Source organism: Panicum virgatum, chromosome 6N (genome assembly GCF_016808335.1).
Source record: "Panicum virgatum strain AP13 chromosome 6N, P.virgatum_v5, whole genome shotgun sequence".
In the NCBI taxonomy this organism is placed as follows: Eukaryota; Viridiplantae; Streptophyta; class Magnoliopsida; order Poales; family Poaceae; genus Panicum; species Panicum virgatum.
In genome coordinates this window covers 12,713,570-12,732,300 of record NC_053150.1, presented here as the reverse complement: position 1 = coordinate 12,732,300, position 18,731 = coordinate 12,713,570, and the positions used below count along the sequence as shown (strand labels likewise).

At 54.1% G+C, this 18,731-nt stretch overlaps 1 protein-coding gene across 4 annotated transcripts in view; it reads right to left on the bottom strand.

The window, feature by feature from the left end:
* The window catches only part of LOC120679121 (protein FORGETTER 1-like), a 41,628-nt gene that overhangs the window by 12,447 nt on the left and 10,450 nt on the right, over positions 1-18,731 (bottom strand). For 3 of the 4 annotated variants that reach the window (XM_039960639.1, XM_039960638.1, XM_039960636.1), the window contains exons 9-19: positions 15,036-15,096; positions 14,736-14,817; positions 14,434-14,562; positions 8,889-9,032; positions 8,687-8,789; positions 2,539-2,667; positions 1,940-2,010; positions 927-1,099; positions 743-836; positions 219-316; positions 6-141 (exon numbers count right to left, since the gene is read on the bottom strand). In XM_039960639.1, the coding sequence (XP_039816573.1) occupies positions 6-141; positions 219-316; positions 743-836; positions 927-1,099; positions 1,940-2,010; positions 2,539-2,667; positions 8,687-8,789; positions 8,889-9,032; positions 14,434-14,562; positions 14,736-14,817; positions 15,036-15,096 (1,220 nt within the window). The remainder of the gene's footprint in view (positions 1-5; positions 142-218; positions 317-742; positions 837-926; positions 1,100-1,939; positions 2,011-2,538; positions 2,668-8,686; positions 8,790-8,888; positions 9,033-14,433; positions 14,563-14,735; positions 14,818-15,035; positions 15,097-18,731) is intronic. The other variant, XM_039960637.1, reaches the window with a different exon arrangement.

Sequence of the window (18,731 nt, the reverse complement as noted above, 5' to 3'; positions counted from 1 at the left end):
TAAACCTGATTTTTTGCCCTTCGATCAGCATGTAGAGAAACACCAGCTGATCCTGCTTCTGATATTATCGCAATATTCTTTTCTCCATTCATGAACTGCTGCTTTTCATGAATATTGATCATGTCCAATGCAACATCTTTCCTAGAAAAGGGCACAATATTTTAAATGAGAAACTGAATCAAAGAAGATAACAAACCATTATAAGAAAGCTCTCTCACATGTTCCTCGCCTGGTAAATAACACCTTTTCCATCTGATGCTCTTACTAGTATACCACGCCGCCCAGTTATTTCTGCAACATTGTCAGGACCACCAAGCTACAAAAATACAAAATACAAAAGGGATCGTTGATGACCAAAAATCAACTAAATTATTTACACAGCCATATCACTGTGAATGCTCAAAAGTGTGTGACGGATTATGAAGTTCACAAAACAGGATGAGGATTGAAATTCTCAAGATGGTAGTTGGATGGGCTCTGAATGTCTTAGATCATACATCAAAAGTCACTGACACCTCCTTAAACACCTAAATTATTCACATTTACTCATTTGTTCTATTAAACTACAAAAGCAGTTACAATAGCTCATTCTATATTTCCATAGCTTAGATTTGGGTTCACATTCTCCTCTAGTAGCCTGAGCCCTGAGGTTACCAATACCAACTACTGCTCTGCATTCAAGTATTCAACGAAATTTTGATAAAAAGGGAGTTCAATGTTCCCATGTTGAAAGTTCAATTACCTGATCGATGATATCATCGAGAGGATTGTTAGGTAAATCCAATGAACGAATAATGTCAAGAATCTTTGACTTTCGCTCCACTGCAGCATCATACCTGACCACAATTTCCAGGTAAGAAGTTTATGAACTGGACCATATGAGCATGTCAAGTTAGCGAATAATTCTTGGTTCACATAACAGGCACCTCTTCGACAGTTCAGTCAAGTAAGCATCTCTTTCTTTGAAGTAGTTTTCTACTTTCTCCTTGCAACCATAACATGACCAATCATCAGTCAAGGTATCAGTCCAAGGTGGAGCTAGGCAACTAGGGTGAACACGTGCAGCACAAACAGAGCAATAAAGCAATGAGCTTTTCTCCTGAAATGGCATGCAAATTAAAATGTTACACAAACGGAGGGAGGGAGTATTGCATTTCTTATCAAATTCCAGAACACCCCAATCCTGTACAGTCACAGCCGGCAGTATTGCATTCAAGTGTTCATTTTCTTCATGGGTACCAAATAGTATTGCATTTCTTATCGTTAACTACAAGTGATTACAATTAAAATCATTTTTTTCCACATATCCGAATCTAAGACAACCCCTTAAGGGCTTGTTGAATGGAGCAGGTTCAATTGCCTTGGATTACGAGGGGAAATAACTCCCTTACAACAAAGTAATTTGGTCGAATCCGTGCATATTTTAACGGGTCTGAAGCAGTTATTGGTTTCTGGACAATATTGAACAGTTACCAGGCAGGCAGTGCTGATTTGAACAATTGCAGCCTGGCTAAAGTTTCAAAATCAAATTTAGATTTTTTTTTTCCCAAACAAGGGGAAGGCAAATAGCCCTGCCCAGGCTCACCCCACACACACTTACAAAACCAATGAGAAACGCATCACCAAATAGAAAGAAAGACAACCAGCACTACCGAGACTTAATAAGATCTTGTGATTTATCAGCATCAGCCATGCACCAAAGGCTAGACTCGGCCACTGTTCAAAGGTGCCCCTGAACATTGGGCAGGACCCTTTGAAGAGAGATGCATTTAGAATTGGTTGCCAGCAAACTGGTACTGACATGTGAAATTTTTTCCTAAATGGTTTTTGAGCTCTGGTGTGACTATAAAACGATCAGCCTGATAGGTAAAAGTATCAGGCACAATTACATCACAAATAGATTAAAATATGCAGTTTTTATTGAAACATAATAAGTCACCTCCTCAGTGTTGCAGATCTGGCACATATAGAATTCCTCATCGGAGTCTGTTGATTCATGATCTGACTCTGCTGCAACATTTAATAGATCAATAATTAACTCAAATAATTATTAGGAAGATACCATACTTATTCTTCAAGCAATCCATGCAACATAGCTATTAACTCTTTCAAATTTCAAACATGATACCGTACTAACTTTTACAGTTTCAGGTCAGAAGCGATATCAACCAATGCCCATGGATGGTAGCCTATGTGATTTACACCAGAGTCTCAAAAAGTTGAAGTGGTTAAGAACATCCCCTAGTGTATGGTCTGTGGTTGTGCTAAAGTGCTACACTATGGATTATGGAACCTAGAAGAACACAACAATCTGTATCAACCTCGAAAACACTCAGATCATTGAGAATGCTGCTCCAAGTGGTAACTATATCAAAAATAGAAATGCTTTTGCCACTGCACTACTGCAGTACCATACATAGCAATCACTCAAAAATAGAAATGGTTTTGCTAAACCAGGGGGGGGGGGGGGGGGGCGGAGCCCAGTATGGGCTCCGCCCTACATAGCCATCACTATAGACAACTTTGTCAAGAACTTACGTGCCGGATGCTCGTCACTTCCATTGTCACTCACATCTTCCAGTTTTCCAAGTTTACTAACTCGTCCTTTCAAGGACATATCAGGTCCATAATGCCGCTTACGCTGAAATTCCATGACCTTCTCTTCATCTGCACTAGCATATGCAAATAGTTATGAATGGAAGTTGTACTGAATACCCCAAGGGAGCAAAATTTATGGAGTACTTGAGAGGGAAATAGGAATACAAGAACTCTAGTACCCAGTATATCCTTAACACATAATAAAGATGCAAGAAGAAACACATAGATCATAGTGATATATCCTCATATTCTCTTCTAAATGAAATCAACAGAGTACCAAAACTAACTTTCTGCAAAACAAATAGTCAATTTTCAAATATGCCCTCTGTTTGTATATGTATGATGTTGGACATCAACCGACACATTTGACTACTACTTTTTGCATGAAAATGGTAACACAAAAATTATGAAACTGTTTCTCATGGTAAATCCAATGATACTATGTCCATGTGACTAATCCTCAATCCATACAGACTTTGTTAAATATATGGTCAAAGATAAAAAGTGTTGACTGAAAGCATTCTAGGAACCATACAACAAACGGAGGTAATAGTAGCTTTTGTGAGTGTTACCACAGCTAACATCTGAAAAGTTGAAGTTTATGTGATGGTAGATAGGACACGTAGGAGGGCAGGGTCGAACCCTACTGCTCGCACGGCTTAGTAGAGATAGGAGAGGAACGATAATTCATTCAAGAGTCTCTTAGTTACATATATATAGGCCTAGGCGCCTTGCATAACAAATCCCTAATATCTAGGAGATAGCCTTCCAAATAACAACCAAGGCCGATGACACAATCCTAACCGGCCACCTGAGTCTTCTTGCGGCGGCGTTCGTAGACTTTGCCCCACATGATATCCCCCCCCCCCTCGTGCAACAGCTCGTCCTCGAACTGGAACGTCGGATAACGCTGCTGGAAATCGGCAAGGTCTTCCCATGAGGCCGATGACTGAGGGGCACCCTGCCATTGCACCAAAATTTGGCGAACACCGCGGTAGAGTCTGGCACGCAGAGCGCGTTCAGGTGCTAGCACTACTGCACCATGATGAAGCGGAGGAAGAGCTGGAGGTGACGCCGGAGGATCACCCTTGAACGGCTTCAGGAGGCCCACATGTACCACATCGTGTATGCGAGCCTTTGGTGGTAGAGCAAGTCGCACAGCAACTGGGTTGATGACAGCCACCACCTGATACAGGCCGAAGAAGCGGGGGCGCAGCTTGCCTTTAGATGTGTCAATATACCCGAAGCCATGCGATGACGGAGGCGCAGCCACGCCCAATCTCCCACAGCGAAGGAGAGCTTGCGGTGCCGCTTGTCGTAGTGGAACTTCATCTTCTGCGCCTGTTCGAGACGGAGGCGCACGTCCGCCAAGAGCTCGTCCCTTTCTTCCAAGGATCAAGCCACTGCCGGCACACGAATCTCGCCGAGTCATACATCCGCAGAGAGGGCGGATCACGGCCGTAGACCACCCGAAAGGGCGTGTCACCCAGGGCTGAGTTGTAGGCGTTGTAGGTGTACTCAGCCCACGGAAGCCACCGAAGCCACTGTCGGGGACAATCGCCGGTGAAGCAACGGAGATACATGGCGATGATCTTGTTGGCCACCTCCGACTGGCCATCAGATTGAGGGTGGAACGCCGAGCTCATCTGAAGCTTAGTACCCATGGCGCTGAACAAAGCCTGCCAGAACGATCACGATCCGAGACGATCGAGGCTGGAATCCCATGAAGGCGCACCACTTCACCAAAGAACACGCGCGCCACCGTCTCAACTGTGTAGGGATGTCCGAGCGGAATGAAGTGCGCCGACTTCGAGAAGCAATCGACGACGGTCATGATGACCGACTTGCCCCCGACCTTTGGAAGACCCTCCATGAAGTCCATGGACACATCTGTCCAAACTGTAGATGGAATCGGTAGGGGTAGGAGGAGACCCGCGGGGTGCAGCTGCTCAGTCTTGTTGCGTTGGCACACAAGACAAGCACGAACATGCTACTGCACGACGCGCTGGGCGTTCGGAGTGTGGAAGTCGCGCCGAAACCGCTGCAGTGTGCGCTGGACGCCCTCGTGGCCGACGTCGTGGGCAGTCGCCAGAGCCACTTGCAAGAGCGGGGACGACGGCGGCACGTAGATGCGCTTGTTGTAGAGGACCAGGCCGTCGACGATGGCCCAAGGCGCTTGTAGCTCGCCGGACGCGATCTGCTCCGTCAAAGCCACCAAGGCTGGTTCGGCCAGGTTTGCTGCTCGGAACTCAGCAAAGAGGTCGAAGGAGGGCACCGAGATGCTATTGACCGTTGTGTCCGTGTCGCGGCGTGACAGCGCATCGGCGACCATGTTGGAGTAGCCTGGCTTGTACTGCACAGTGAAATCAAAGCCCAAAAGCTTACTCACCCAATGGTGTTGCGGGATTGTGACGAGGCGCTGGTCGAGGAGGAACTTGAGGCTTGCGTGGTCCGTCTTGACGACGAACGGATGTCCCCACAGATAGGGCCTCCAGTGTCGGACGGCGAAGACCAGCCCGATGAGCTCACGCTCATAAGCCGCCAATGCCTGATGGCGAGGAGCGATGGCGCGACTGAAGAACGCGATGGCGCCGTCGTCTTGATGGAGCACCGCGCCGAACCCCGAGCCCGAAGCATCGCATTCCACGATGAACGGCTTGGCGAAGTCTGGTAGTTGCAGGACGGGCGCGGTTGTGAGCGCGCGCTTGAGAGCGTCGAACGCCGCCGTGGCCTCGTCAGACCAGGCGAACGCATTCTTCTAGAGGAGCCGCGTGAGGGGTGCCGCCACCGCGCCGAAGTCCTTGATGAACTTGCGGTAGTACCCGGCGAGGCCGAGGAAGCCGCGCTAGGCGCGAGTAGAGCGCGGCTGCGGCCAGTCCTGCACGGCGCGCACCTTGTCGATGTCCATGGCGACGCCCTCCGCCGAGAAAACATGTCCCAGGTAGGCGACGATCGTCGTGCCGAACGCACACTTGCTGCGCTTGACGAAGAGGCGGTGTGCACGCAGCGTGTCGAGGACGAGGCGCAGGTGTTGTAGATGTTCCGCCCACGAGTTGCTGTAGACAAGGATGTCGTCGAAGAAAACCAAAACAAAGCGGCGGAGGAAGGGCCGGAGTACCTCGTTCATAAGCGCTTGGAACGTAGCCGGCGCGTTCGTTAAGCCGAACGCCATCACCAAGAACTCGTAGAGTCCTTCATGAGTGCGGAACGCCGTCTTATGCACATCATCAGGGTGCATCCGCACTTGATGATAGCCGGAACTGAGGTCCAGCTTGGAGAAGAAGCATGCGCCACGGAGTTCGTCGAAGAGTTCATCCGCCACCGGGATGGGGAACTTATCTTTCACTGTTAAGGCATTTAACTCACGGTAGTCCACACAAAAGCGCCATGAGTTGTCGGGCTTCTTGACGAGGAGGACAGGAGAAGAAAACGGTGACGAGCTGCGGCGGATGAGGCCTTGCTCCTCCATGACACGGCATTGGCGCTCAAGCTCATTTTTCTGCAGCGCCGGATAGCGGTAAGGGCGCACTGCCACCGGGAGCGAGCCGGGTTTGAGCAGGATACGGTGATCCCTGGAGCGCGCTGGGGGTAAGCCCACTGGTGCGGCGAACACGTCTTCAAATTCAACGAGGAGGGCGTCTAGGAGCGACTCCGGGGTGCAGGCATGCAGCTGTGGGCGCTGGGGTCCGGCCTCGCCGCGCCACTGGACCAAGCGGCCGTCGCGCCGGAATGCCATGGACAGGGTACGGAAGTCCATGCTGAGGGTGCCCAAGGAGGCGAGCCACGTTGTGCCCAGCACCATGTCGTAGCCTCCCAGCGGAAGCACGAAGATGTTGTCGATGAAGGGTTCGTTCTCGATGAGGAACGCTGCCTGACAGAGCATGCCGGCGCATGGCACCTTCTCGCCATTGGCCACGGTGACGCGCAACGCGCGCGGAGTCACCTGGAGGCCGATGGACGCCACACGATCCGAGTTGATGAAGTTGTGCGACGATCCGGAGTCGACCAACGCACGTAGGGTGGCCGATCCGACATGGACCAGCAGCTGCAGTGCGGTGCCCGACGCGCGCTCCGTGTCCTGATGGATGCCGGTGACCGCCAGTAGGGACACCTTCAGCTCCTCGGCGTCCTCGGTGTCGTCGGTGTCGTCATAGTCAACGTTGAGGAGGAAGAGCTTCTTGCATGAACGGTTGTGGCCGCGAACGTACCGTTCGTCACAGTTGAAGCAGAGGCCGAGGCGGCGCCGTTCGTCGATCTCCGGCTGAGTCAGGCGGCGGACGGTGCGGCCAACTACCATTGTGGTGGCGTGGGACAACGACTACGCCAGGAGCTTCGGCGGCTGTGCTGCAGGTGTCGCCGCGGATGTAGGGGCCGCTAGCAGAGGCGGCTGTGGTGGTGGCGGACGCGAGCGCGGGGGCGCAGGTGGAGGCGCCCGGGGCTGTAGTGCGGCGGCCGCCGCGACGTTGCGACGCTCGAAGGAACGGGCCAGGCTCATGGCCATGGCGAGCGACTGGGGCCCCTGGATCTGGACGTCCAGACTGAGAGGTTCCCCAAGACCGGCGAGGAACAGCTGCGTCTTCTGGTTCTCCTACAGGGGGCCGGCGCGCGCGAGCAACTCTTGGAAGTGATCCTGGAAGTCGGCCACCATGGACGTGAGGCGGCATGCAATGAGCTCACCCAACGAATTGGAGCGTAGTGGAAGGCCGAAGCGCAGATCCAGGAGCTCCTTGAAGCGATTCCATGAGGGTGTGCCCTCATCCTTCTCCACCTGCGTGTACCATTGTTGTGCAGCGTCGTGAAGATTCAACGCGGCAAGCCACACCTTCTCCTCCTCGATGGTGCGTTGGCCACGGAAGTAGTGCTCGCACTTGTTGACAAAGGGCATCGGATCGTCGGTGCCATCATACTTGGGAAAATCGAGCTTGTGGAAGCGAGCTTGGCCCATAGGCCCCTCGCGCCGGGGATCAGGCGGCGCATGTTCATGCCTCTGCTCCAAACGCTGAAGAGACGCGCTTTGGAGACACTGCTGGCGATCGAGCTCGGTCAAGCGGGCGTCCAAGACGTCGAGGCAGTCAAGCTTCTTGAGGATCGCCTCCATGAACTGGACAGAGCCGTCCGGTTGCTTCTCGTCGTCGGACATGGAGGCTAGGGTTTAAGGGTTTTGCGGCTGGTGGAATAGGGTTTTGGTGAAGGAAGATTGGGAGGATCTGGCAGCGGCGTGTGGATATATGATGAAGAAGCGCAGTTCGGATCCAACTCAAAACACAATGCGTGATCGAATCGGACCTAGCCAATTGATACCAGATGTGATGGTAGATAGGACACGTAGGAGGGCAGGGTCAAACCCTACTGCTCGCACGACTTAGTAGAGATAGGAGAGGAACGATAATTCATTCATTCATTCAAGAGTCTCTTAGTTACATATATATAGGCCTAGGCGCCTTGCATAACAAATCCCTAATATCTAGGAGATAGCCTTCCAAATAACAACCAAGGCCGATGACACAATCCTAACCGGCCACCTGAGTCTTCTTGCGGCGGCGTTCGTAGACTTTGCCCCACATGACATTTAGATTAAACCACAAGTCCTGAAAAAAGGTGTCTATGATAGTGCAAGATGGCAACAAGGGGGATTATTGGATATTTGTGCAGGAATAAGTGAAGGTAAATATGATGTGCCATAAATGTGATGTTGTAAGGTGTGTGGTTTTATATCAGCACAATAGCAGGCGGCATGAATTCATGACATTTACATAACTAAAAAGCCAGCCTCATTTGCTGCGACGTTAGCAAAAACAGAAGTTCATGAGTCATTTATCTATTGCAAAAGCTCATCTGGGTACAAACACAAAATCACTTTTGTTTCAGCGGAAAACCAACATGAAAACGCCCACAAAAAATTATGTAATTACTAATAACAAAAACAACCATTCAAAATTTTATGAATAAATTTAACTTATTTTGGAAGAAAATAAGGGACACTACCTTTTTCAAAATTACAGATACTTTGGCAAACTTATCGCAAAACTACAGATTTAACTCGAACATTAGCGCTATGTCCATCTATAAAGTTTGTGCCGATGCAAACCTTGCTGAAAACAATCAGGCTTTGGAGGCAAAGGATAATGATCTTCTACCAGCTTAAGAAGAAGTTCTCTAGGACCAGAAACGAAATCCTCCAATTCAACACCCTGCCACATTTTAATTGGGAAAAAAAATGCATCAGTTTGCCTGCCAAGCTATAGAATACACAAGATGGGAAGAAAAAGATGAGTAGGTTACAAACACACATATTTTGCAACAGCTTCCTCTGTTCGAGCTTCTCCAGTGCTCTGAAGACCAATCACCACACATTTTTCTTCTGCTAAGGCTTCTTTTGCCAATCTCACAACAGCAGGTACCTTTGCAGACATACACATATGCCTAAAGAATCGCTGCGAAAAGAATATACATAATGTACTGTTATTAGATTATTAACAATACAGGGTAGAGTTAAAGAGTATATATGAAGCACATGATCTGCCATACTTCACAAGTACTAAATCAGAACTTTTTTTTCTGATCCGGTGATCCCATATCATCTGAGTTGAGAATGTCAAGGAGTAATAACAATATGACTTTTGGGGAATTACCTGATTTTCTGCCAGCATGTTTATGGTACTAAATGTTGGTGTATATTGAGCCCATGTGTATAGAGGCCCATCTAGAGGCCCATGTATAGGAATTATATATACCCACCCTTCTAGGGTTGGAGGTATACATCCATTATTCCCTCCTACATGGTATCAATAGCCTAGGGTTTCCCTCACTCTCTCCCTCCCATCCAGCCCGCAGCAGTCGCCGCCGCTGGCCCCCTCCCTTCCCCTCTCCTCCTTCCCTCCCCTCCCTTCTTCTTCCTCTGCTTCGAGCGCCCCTTCCTCTGCTTTGGGTGCCACCACAGCCTGGGCCGCCGCCCCCTCCTCTGCTTCGGGGGCCGGTGCCGCCTGGGGCCGCCGGGGGCGCCAACCCGCCGCTGGCGCGAGCGCGAGCACGCCGGGCGTGGGGGGCGCAGCGCTGGGCGCGCTGGGCGGCGCCGCCGCCTCCTGGCCCTAGATCCGGCCCGCCACCGCCCTGGTGCTGCTGGAGCACGCGGCCGCGGACGCGCAGGGCGCCGTGGGCGCGCCGCCTGTGCTGCCCGCGCCGTCCCAGCCACCGCCTCGACCGCTGCCGCCGCCGCCTAGGCCGCCCGTCCTGGAGCCGCCCGTGCCACCACCCGTCGTGGAGCCGCCCGAGCAGGCCACAGCGCAGCTGCTGCAGGCCGCGGGTGCTGCTCCAGGGGATGCGGCCGCCGATCTCGCTGCCCTGCGGCTCCCACGGATGCCGCCGGCCGCCGATCCCACCGCCGCTGCTGCCCACCGCGCCGCCATCGCCGCGGGCAAGCAGCCCGCCGCCGACGCCGCGCCCGCTCCCGCATGGACCGGGCTCGGGATGTCGCCCGCGGATGCGCCGCTCTCCGCCGCCACCCTCCGCGGGCAGCCGACCGACGCCGCTCTCGCCGCGGCCCTCCTCGCCGCCAAGTCGGAGGCTTCGGCGGCCCAGGAGCGGGTCCGCGTGGCTGCCCTCGCCAGGGAGCGCGAGCGCGCCGCGGCCGACGCCTCCGCTCTCCGGGTCGCCGAGGCGGAGCACTTCCTCCGCGTCTCCTCCGGCCAGCTGCCCGTCGACCCCGAGCCCAGCTCCTCTTCCTCCCGCCAGGCCCCGCTCGCTGGATCTGGAGTCCGGTACGACCCGACCGAGGGGGGACGAGGTGGTGGTGGCACTGGTGGCCCTGCTTCTGGGGGTACCGGTACCGGTGGGGGCCGTCGGGGCGCGCCGACTCCTCCGTCTCAGGCTCCGACTCCCGCTCCTGCCCCTGCCCCTGGAGGTACGCCCAGACCATCCTTCAGCAACCCATGGTCAGGGCACATCTCGACGTGGCCGTTCCAGGGTCCAAGAAAGGGGCCTCATTCTCAACTACAGCCGGCGGCCATGTTCACCGGTGCTGCTCCTCTCTCCGCGCCGTACTGGACCCCGCCCGCTCAGCCCAGCCAGCAACCGACCTGGCCTGGGGGGTGGGACCAGGCCGCTCTGGCGCAGTCCTTCAGCACCGTGGGACTGACGCCGCCGGTCGGCACCGAGTGGATCGCCGACTCGGGTGCCTCGTTCCACACCACTCCTGATGCCGGTATCCTCTCTTCTGTCCGACCCTCACACCACTCTTGTCCTTCTATCATGGTTGGTGATGGGTCTTATGTCACCGCCGTGGGTTCTGCTCCTCGCCTTCCTAATGTTCTTGTTGCTCCTCAAATGGTTCACAACCTTCTTTCCATTCGCCAGTTTACTGCTGACAACTCATGCTCTATCGAATTTGACTCTTCTGGTCTTACTGTGAAGTATTCGGCTTCCCGGCGTCCGCTCCTCAGATGTGACAGCCCGGGGCCCCTTTACACTCTTCGGCTTTCTGCTTCCGCTGCTCCGTCTTCGACTTCTTCGTCTATTGCTTTTGCCGTGACGCCTTCGTCCACCACCTGGCACCGCCGGCTTGGTCACTCCGGCCGCGACGTTTTGGCTCAGCTCAGCCGTAGTACTGATGTTCCATGTACTAGGGCTCCTACGGAGCACCTGTCATGCGTGTCAGTTAGGTCATCATGTTAGACTTCCGTTTTCTTCTTCGCATGCTGCGCATGCTTTTGATCTTATTCACTGTGACCTATGGACATCTCCTGTACTCAACATGTCTGGCTATAAATATTATATAGTCATTGTTGATGATTTTTCTCATTACTCTTGGACTTTTCCTTTGCGCGCCAAGTCTGAGACCTTTCACACTCTCCTCCACTTCTTTGCCTGGGTGTCCACTCAGTTCGGCCTCACAGTTAAGGCCGTCCAGTGTGACAACGGGCGGGAGTTCGATAACTCCACCTCCCGTTCCTTCTTCCTCTCTCGGGGTGTTCAGCTGCGTATGTCTTGTTCGTATACCTCTCCTCAGAACGGCAAGGCTGAGCGAATGATTCGCACGACGAACGACGTCGTGCGCACCCTTCTGATCCAGGCTTCTCTGCCCCCGCGCTTCTGGGCTGAGAGCCTCCACACCGCCACCTACTTGCTCAACCGTCTTCCGTCCACTGCTTCAACTACTCCCACTCCACACCACGCTCTCTTCGGTACCCCTCCTCGCTACGACCACCTTCGGGTCTTCGGGTGTGCGTGTTACCCTAACACCTCCGCCACCGCTTCTCACAAGCTGCCGCCCCGCTCGACTCGTTGTGTTCCTCAATTACTCCCCTGACCACAAGGGGTACCGATGCTTGGACCTCACCTCTCGCCGCGTCCTGATCTCCCGGCACGTCGTCTTTGACGAGTCGGATTTCTCCTACTCCACCTCCTCCACTCCTCCTGACCCCGAGCTGGAGTCCCTGTTTCCGACTGACCCGGTGGTTCAGCCACCGTTACCTGTTTGTCCTTTCCCTGCAGGTTTTTCCGGCGCACCGGCACCGCTTCCGGTGATCCCTGCTACGCCGAGCGCGGCCCCGGTGCCCGCGGTTGCGCCACGCGCGGCCCCCAGACCTCCGGTCGTGCCGCGCGCGGACTCGGTGTCTACCGCTGCGCCACGCGCGGCCCCGGTGCCTTCCCCTGCACCTGCGCGGTACGCTCAGCCGGTGCAGGTGTACCGGCATCGTTCGACGCCGACACTGGCACCACCTCCTGCTCTGGAGGCTCCTGCGACGGCTACACCGGAGCCGTCGCCGCCTCCGCCTCCGCCTCCTCCGGCTCCCTCTCGAGCCGAGCCGGAGGTGTACCACCCACCAGTCATCCATCAGGATCCTCGGCATATCCATCCCATGGTGACTCGGCAGATGGCATCTCAGGTCGCGACTCTCTCCGCCACCGAGGAAGAGCCGCGGGTCTCTCCGGTACCCTCCTCTGTCCGCGACGCCTTGGCGGATCCTCACCTGGCGTCGCGCGATGGAAGAGGAGTACGCAGCTCTTCTTGCCAACCAGACGTGGGACCTCGTGCCTCGTCCGTCTGGTGGCAATGTAGTGACTGGCAAGTGGATCTGAACGCATAAGCGTCGGACTGATGGCACACTGGAGCGCTACAAGGCTCACTGGGTTTTCCGGGGGTTCACTCAGCGGCTTGGCGTGAACTATGATGAGACCTTCAGTCCAGTGGTGAAGCCTGCTGCTGTGCGCACGGTCCTCTCGCTTGCGCTCTCGCGCTCTTGGCATGTGCACCAGCTGGACGTCAAGAATGCGTTTCTTCACGGCACTCTGTCAGAGACTGTCTACTGCTCTCAGCCAGCGGGATTTGTGGACTCGAGTCGTCCGGATATAGTCTGCCGACTCAACAAGTCTCTCTATGGTCTAAAGCAGGCTCCTCGGGCTTGGTACTCACGATTCGCCACGTTCTTGCAGACATTGGGGTTCACCGAGGCCAAGTCTGACACGTCTCTCTTCATCTACCGCCGTGGGGATGAGACTGCATATCTGCTGCACTATGTCGATGACATTGTGCTCACAGCCTCCAGTTAGCAGTTGCTTCAAAGTGTCATCTCCTCTCTACAGCAGGAGTTTGGTATGAAGGATCTAGGTCAGCTCCACCACTTCTTGGGCGTCACTGTTGAGCCTCGCCCGTCTGGTCTTCTCCTTCACCAGCAGCAGTACGCACTTGATATCCTGGAGCGGGCTGGGATGACTGATGGCAAGCCCTGCTCCACTCCTGTCGACACTCAGGCGAAGCTGTCTGCTGATCTGGGTGATCCGGTGGCTGATCCTACTGCCTACCGGAGTCTGGCCGGCGCTTTACAGTACCTCACCTTCACCAGGCCGGACCTCACCTACGCAGTCCAGCAGGTCTGTCTCCATATGCATGATCCACGGGAGTCACACCTTGTTGCGCTGAAGCGTCTCCTCCGCTACGTCCGTGGCACAAGGGACCTCGGCCTGGTGCTTCACAGCTCGTCCTCTGCTGAGCTGGTGGTCTACACCGACGCTGACTGGGCTGGCTGCCCGGACACTCGTCGCTCCACTTCCGGCTACGCCGTCTTCCTGTGCGGCACCTTGGTCTCCTGGTCTTCCAAGCGGCAGCCGGTTGTCTCCCGCTCCAGTGCTGAGGCGGAGTACCGGGTTGTCGCTAACGGCATGGCGGAGGCGTCCTGGCTACGACAGCTCTTGGCGGAGCTCCACAGCCCGCTCGCCAAGAGCCCGCTCGCCAAGAGCATGCTCGTATACTGTGACAACGTCAGCGCCGTGTATCTCTCCACCAACCCCGTCCAGCATCAGCGGACGAATCATGTGGAGATTGACCTGCACTTCGTGCGCGACAGAGTCGCCATCGGCGATGTTCGGGTACTCCATGTCCCGACTACCTCCCAGTTTGCTGACATCTTCACCAAGGGGCTGCCCTCCTCGACCTTCTCGGAGTTTCGCTCCAGCCTCAACGTAGCCGGTGGCTAGTTGTGGCTGCGGGGGGGTATTAGCCCTTTGTACTCTCGTTTTGTCCAGTCTTGAACACCGCTGTGCCGGTTGTTCAGACTGCAGGGGGTGTTGGTTTTTTGTTGTTCAGTCTTGAACACCGCTGTGCCGGTAGTTCAGACTGCGGGGGGGTGTTGGCTTTTTTGTTGTCCAGTATTGAAAACCGCTGTGCCGGTAGTTCAGACTGCGGGGGGGTGTTGATGTATATTGAGCCCATGTATATAGAGGCCCATCTAGAGGCCCATGTATAGGAATTATATATACCCACCCTTTTAGGGTTGGAGGTATACATTCATTATTCCCTCCTACACTAAACATATTGTTGCATAAAAAAAAGGGAATTACCTGATGACTGGCCCAGTATAGCCGCCATATTTGAGCTGAATTGACTTTATCTTCTGCATAATATTCAATGGCTGATAGGAGTTCAACACGCAGTTCAACCCAAAGTCCAGCTGCCTTTTTATACATATTCTGCAACATGACATAACTACAGGCTCAAAAAAATATTAGGAAAAGGTAAATTTAAAAGATTATTACTTCATATTTATGAGCAATCAGACTTTGTAACAAGACAGATAAAAATGGCTCAAATAAAGCTAATCATATCACCAAAATAGAAGGGAAAAGGTTGCATGTCAATTTACCATCATTCTTTCCTCCCGAGGTGCTTCCAGAACATCAAAGTCAGCACCCTTGTAACTCAGAGTACGGCAAACATACATACCTCTGGGGAAGATTTAACAAAAGCAGTATTAATGAACACTGGCGCACAAAAACACTAAATTTGAAATTTAGCAACAAGACAATTCCATGACCTATGTATACAGCATACACAGAATATTAGACATATTCATCCATTGCATATGGGATGTCTTTATTAATTGTGTGCACTTGTGCACATATAAGGCAGAACTTGGTCGTTTAGCAGTGCGGGAAACACTAACCTGGCTTTCATGTCCACGGCAACAAGTTCCAAAGCACCCACACCTCCTTTCTCAAGAGCACCTGGAAATTATTCCCATAGAGCATGAACAATAGCCAAAATCATTAGTATTTATTTAGATTTCACAGCTTTAATTTCTGATGGTAACTAAACATGGTAATATCATGTAAAGGATGCAACGCTTACTGCTGTGGAATATATGTGCCTAAAACTGACCCCATTATTGTTAAAACAAAGGAATATTTGGCTTTGAGTGTGTGAAGAACAGATGATGGTATCTTGCTGTTAGTGTACATTTTTATAACAGTAATTTCAAATAGCAGCATACCTGCAATTTATAAATCCCTATAGAAAGCATTAATCTCTAAGCCTTTTTAATTAATAAACTGAATAGGAAATAGATAGCGCTGTCCTATCATTCTGTAAGAGAGAGGATGGGAGAGAATAATAGCTTGTATTACTCCAAACCCTAGAATGGTGAGATATATAGATCCTACACATGGGCCTCTAGATGGTCCTCTATACATGGGCTCAATATACTCTAACACCCCCCCCCCCCCCGCAGTCTGAACTACCGGCGCAGTGGTGTTCAAAACTGGACCACAAGAAAGCTAACACCCCCGAAGTCTGAACAACCGACGCAGCGATGTTCAAGACTAGACAAGATGAGAGTACAAAAAGAGCACAAAAGGGCTAATACCCCCCGCAGCCACAACTAGCCACCGGCTACGTTGAGACTGGATCGAAACTCCGAGAAGGTCGACGAGGGCAGCCCCTTGGTGAAAATGTCAGCAAACTGGGAGGTAGTCGGGACATGGAGTACCCGAACATCGTCGATGGCGACTCTGTCGTGCACGAAGTGTAGGTCGATCTCCACGTGCTTCGTCCGCTGATGCTGGACGGGGTTGGTGGAGAGATACACGGCGCTGACGTTGTCGCAGTAGACGAGCGTGCTCTTGGCGAGCGGGCTGTGGAGCTCCGCCAAAAGCTGTCGTAGCCAGGACACCTCCGCCACGCCGTTAGCGACAGCCCGGTACTCCGCCTCGGCACTGGAGCGGGAGACAACCGGCTGCCGCTTGGACGACCAGGAGACCAGGTTCCCGCCCAGAAAGACGGCGTAGCCGGAGGTGGAGCGACGAGTGTCCGGGCAGCCAGCCCAGTCAGCGTCGGTGTAGACCACCAGCTCAGCAGAGGACGAGCGGTGAAGTACCAGGCCGAGGTCCACAGTGCCACGGACGTACCGAAGGAGACGCTTCAGCGCAGCAAGGTGTGACTCCCGGGGATCATGCATATGGAGACAGACCTGCTGAACAGTGTAGGTGAGATCCGGCCTGTTGAAGGTGAGGTACTGCAAAGCGCCGGCCAGACTCCGGTAGGCGGTAGGATCATCCACCGGAGCACCCAGATCCGCAGACAGCTTCGCCTGAGTGTCGACTGGAGTGGAGCAGGGCTTGCAATCAGTCATCCCAGTCCGCTCCAGAATATCGAGGGCGTACTGCCGCTGGTGAAGGAGAAGACCAGACGGACGAGGCTCAACAGTGACGCCCAAAAAGTGGTGGAGCTGACCGAGATCCTTCATAGCGAACTCCCGCTGCATAGAGGAGATGACACTCTGAAGCAACTGCGGACTAGAAGCTGTGAGCACAATGTCGTCGACATATAGCAGCAGATAGGCAGTCTCATCCCCACGGCGGTAGATGAAGAGAGACGTGCCAGACTTGGCCTCGGCGAATCCCAGTGTCATCAAGAACGTGGCGAACCGAGAGTATCAAGCCCGAGGAGCCTGCTTCAATCCATAGAGAGACTTGTTGAGCCGGCAGATCATATCCGGACGACTCGAGTCCACAAATCCCGCTGGCTGAGAGCAGTAGACAGTCTCTGACAAGGTGCCGTGAACAAACGCATTCTTCACGTCCAGCTGGTGCACAGGCCAAGAGCGCGAGAGCGCAAGCGAAAGGACCATGTGCACCGTAGCGGGCTTCACGACTGAGCTGAAGGTCTCATCATAATCAACACCAGGCCGCTGAATGAACCCTCGGAGAACCCAGCGAGCCTTGTAGCGCTGCAGTGTGCCATCAACCCGACGCTTATGCGTCCAAATCCACTTGCCAGTCACCACATTGCAACCAGACGGACGCGGCACGAGGTCCCACGTCTGGTTGGCAAGAAGAGCCGCGTACTCCTCTTCCATCGCACGACGCCAGTGAGGATCCGCCAAGGCGTCGCGGACAGAGGAGGGTACCGGAGAGACCCGCGGCTCTCCCTCGGTGGCGGAGAGAGTCGCGGCCTGAGACGCCATCCGCCGAGTCACCATGGGATGGATATGCCGAGGATCCCGATGGATGACTGGCGGGTGGTATACCTCCGGCTCGGCTCGAGAGTGAGCCGGAGGAGGCGGCGGCGGCGGCGGCTCCGGCGTCGGCGTCGCAGGAGCCTCTGGAGCAGGAGGCGGCGACAGTGCCGGCGCCGAACGACGCCGGTACACCTGCACCGGCTTAGCGTCCCGCTGCGGTGTCGGGGTCGGCGCCGAGCGACGCCGGTACACCTGCACCGGCTGAGCGTACCACGAAGGTGCAGGTGAAGGCACCGGGGCCGCGCGTGGCGCAGCGGGTGACACCGGGTCCGCGCGCGGCACGACCGGAGGTCCGGGGACCGTGCGTGACGCGACCGCGGGCACCGGGCCCACGCTCGGCGCAACTGGGATCACCGGAAACGGTGCCGGCGTGCCGGGAAAACCTGCAGGGAAAGGACAGACAGGTAACGGTGGCTGAACCACCGGGTCAGTCGGAAACAGAGACTCCAGCTCGGGGTCAGGAGAAGGTGTAGAGGAGGTAGAGTAGGGGAAATCCGACTCGTCAAAGACATGTCGGCAGATCAGGACGCGGCGAGAGGTGAGGTCAAAGCATCGGTACCCCTTGTGGTCAGGGGAGTAACCAAGGAACACACAACGTGTCGAGCGGGGCGCCAGCTTGTGAGGAGCAGTGGCGGAGGTGTTAGGGTAACACGCACACCCGAAAACCCGAAGGTGGTCGTAGCGAGGAGGGGTACCGAAAAGAACGTGGTGTGGAGTGGGAGTAGTTGAAGCAGTGGACGGAAGACGGTTGAGCAAGTAGGTGGCGGTGTGGAGGCTCTCAGCCCAGAAGCGCGGGGGCAGAGAAGCCTGGATCAGAAGGGTGCGCACGACGTCGTTCGTCGTGCGAATCATTCGCTCAGCCTTGCCGTTCTGAGGAGAGGTATACGGACAAGACATACGCAGCTGAACACCCCGAGAGAGGAAGAAAGACCGGGAGGTGGAGTTGTCGAACTCCCATCCGTTGTCACACTGGACGGCCTTAATGGTGAGGCCGAACTGAGTGGACACCCAGGCAAAGAAGTGGAGGAGGGTGGAGAAGGTCTCAGACTTGGCGCGCAAAGGAAACGTCCAAGAGTAGTGCGAGAAGTCGTCGACCACCACCAGGTAGTACTTATAACCAGAAAGGCTAAGTACAGGAGAGGTCCACAGGTCACAGTGAACAAGGTCAAATGCATGCTTCGCATGCGAAGAAGAAGAAAAAGGGAGCCGAACATGACGACCGAGCTGGCACGCATGGCAGAGGGGCTCAGCAGGAGCCCTAGTACCAGTAACATCGGTGTTACGACTGAGCTGAGCCAGAACGTCGCGGCCAGGGTGACCAAGACGGCGGTGACAGGTGGTGGA